Source organism: Propithecus coquereli, unplaced genomic scaffold (assembly GCF_000956105.1).
Source record: "Propithecus coquereli isolate 6110/MARCELLA unplaced genomic scaffold, Pcoq_1.0 Scaffold273, whole genome shotgun sequence".
In the NCBI taxonomy this organism is placed as follows: domain Eukaryota; kingdom Metazoa; phylum Chordata; class Mammalia; order Primates; family Indriidae; genus Propithecus; species Propithecus coquereli.
This window is the reverse complement of record NW_012148319.1, coordinates 2,857,694-2,859,597: the sequence shown is the minus strand read 5'-3', so window position 1 is coordinate 2,859,597 and position 1,904 is coordinate 2,857,694. Positions and strand designations below refer to the sequence as shown.

Below are 1,904 nucleotides of genomic sequence, written 5' to 3'. Positions count from 1 at the left end.
AAAAAAAAAAAAATGTATTTAAACAATACAAATATACTAGCATTATAGCTTATATAAATAAAATCATAACTGATTTAGAAGAGTAAAAACAATGTTTAGTTTCATTTTTAAAATTAATAAAACTATAAGCAGACAGCATTTGTACATATATTATTTGGTCTTTTCATTACTATGCCACTTACTTCTTGAATCCCTTTTTTTCATTTCTTGTGCCAAAGCAATGTCAAAATGTGCAATGTTCACATTCTCACACTGGTTAATTATCCTACAGACACATTCAGCAGCAAAGACTCTAGTGGCCCATCGGGGATTGGTAAAAGGATGGGATTTTTCATCATTTCTGGTGGTCAGGACTGAGGCATCATCCCCTTTATCTCCTTCTTCCTCTTGCATTGTATCCACACAGATTACAGTTGAAAAATCTTTTTATCAAGGAAGAACATATGTAATTATAATCAATTGGAAGATATCTTTATAAAAGAACACAAAATTGACTTCAAATTCAGACTAGAATTACTACTGATCAATCATACATCTTTTTGATAACATCAAATAATTAGGCGTAGTAACTACAGATAACAGTGTTGTCTAAAGGAAATACTGTAAGAGCTGTGCCAGGTCAAAATCACGAAGTTGTAAAATTATATTCAAAGTAAAAACCAAACACAATACTAGATACTGGAATAATCATCAATCCCCTCCATCTACACAGAGGAAGCTCAAAATTCTCAAGTAGGGAGTGTGGGTGGGGTCCAATGATGATGCTCTTTGAACACTGGGAGCTTAAATGGATTTTTAAGGAGGTTCCTGAACTCCCTGCAACTGTCTGAAAATATTTTTCTTAGAATAGACCCACTGCTGTTTTAATAGCCTCAAAGTTGTGCTGCTTGTTGGAGTAACTGATTAATGAATTATTTCCTCCTATTATCTGTTCACTTATTATTAACTGTTAAACTTACAAACTGTTTAACTCTACTTAAAATGGGACTAACACTACAAAACAAACCAATCTGAGGACCAAAAAGAATCAAGGTATACAGAGGAGAATACAGAAAATTCCAGGAACTTTACGGTTCCTTTTCCTTTCACATAATTCAGAGATAAAAGCTACATTAAACTGTAAGCCTTGGGTAAATGAGTTGAGAACTACTGAAATATAGAGGAAAGCTTGTGGATTTAAAAGTCGTGCAGGCTTAGGATTGAATTTATCTGTGTATGTCTTTGGGTAAGTTACTTACCTCTCTAAGCATGTTTTCTCTTCTATAAAATGGAATAATAATGCCAATTCATAGAACGGGTTAAAGGATTAAATTGGATAAATTATGTACAGTTCTTAAAACAAAACTGGTTTCTATTTTCTCTCTTCCTATCATTTATGTTCACTCTTACTCTAAGGATACAAACTTTAAAGATTTGAATACATTTTCTCAATAACAATTATCTTGTATTAGCAAAGACATTAGGGTAATAGCACTATTTTCTAATACTATTTGAAATTAAGTGTGGAGAAAGTGGCTTGCTCAAAATGTTATAACTTTGGTGGGTTTTGTTACATTGATTTGAGGCAATCTCTCAAATACATATTTTATTATGTGTGTGAAAAAAAATGATGGGGCCAATTAGGTCATACCTTCTATAAATAACAGCTCTACTTCTTAGTTTGTTTTATACAGGAAAGTAATCTGAGACAATCAAAAGAAATAAAGGAGGCTTAAGTGTTGGATTTATATTGTTCAAATTAAAGAGAATTCTAAAATGCCAGATCTAGAATCTTCATTTAAAGAAAGGAACAACCAATCACACTCCAAATATTCAGATAGGACTGATGATTTTTCATCAGTCCTGGCACACAATTTTATATAGTTTTTACTTTCAATTTTATTATTTTAATTGATAACCACCAG

At 31.8% G+C, this 1,904-nt stretch overlaps 1 protein-coding gene across 1 annotated transcript in view; it reads right to left on the bottom strand.

The window, feature by feature from the left end:
• The window catches only part of HEATR5A (HEAT repeat containing 5A), a 127,822-nt gene that overhangs the window by 45,650 nt on the left and 80,268 nt on the right, over window positions 1–1,904 (bottom strand). Inside the window, exon 23 of the mRNA XM_012647877.1 lies at window positions 183–422. Within this exon, the coding sequence (XP_012503331.1) occupies window positions 183–422 (240 nt within the window). The remainder of the gene's footprint in view (window positions 1–182; window positions 423–1,904) is intronic.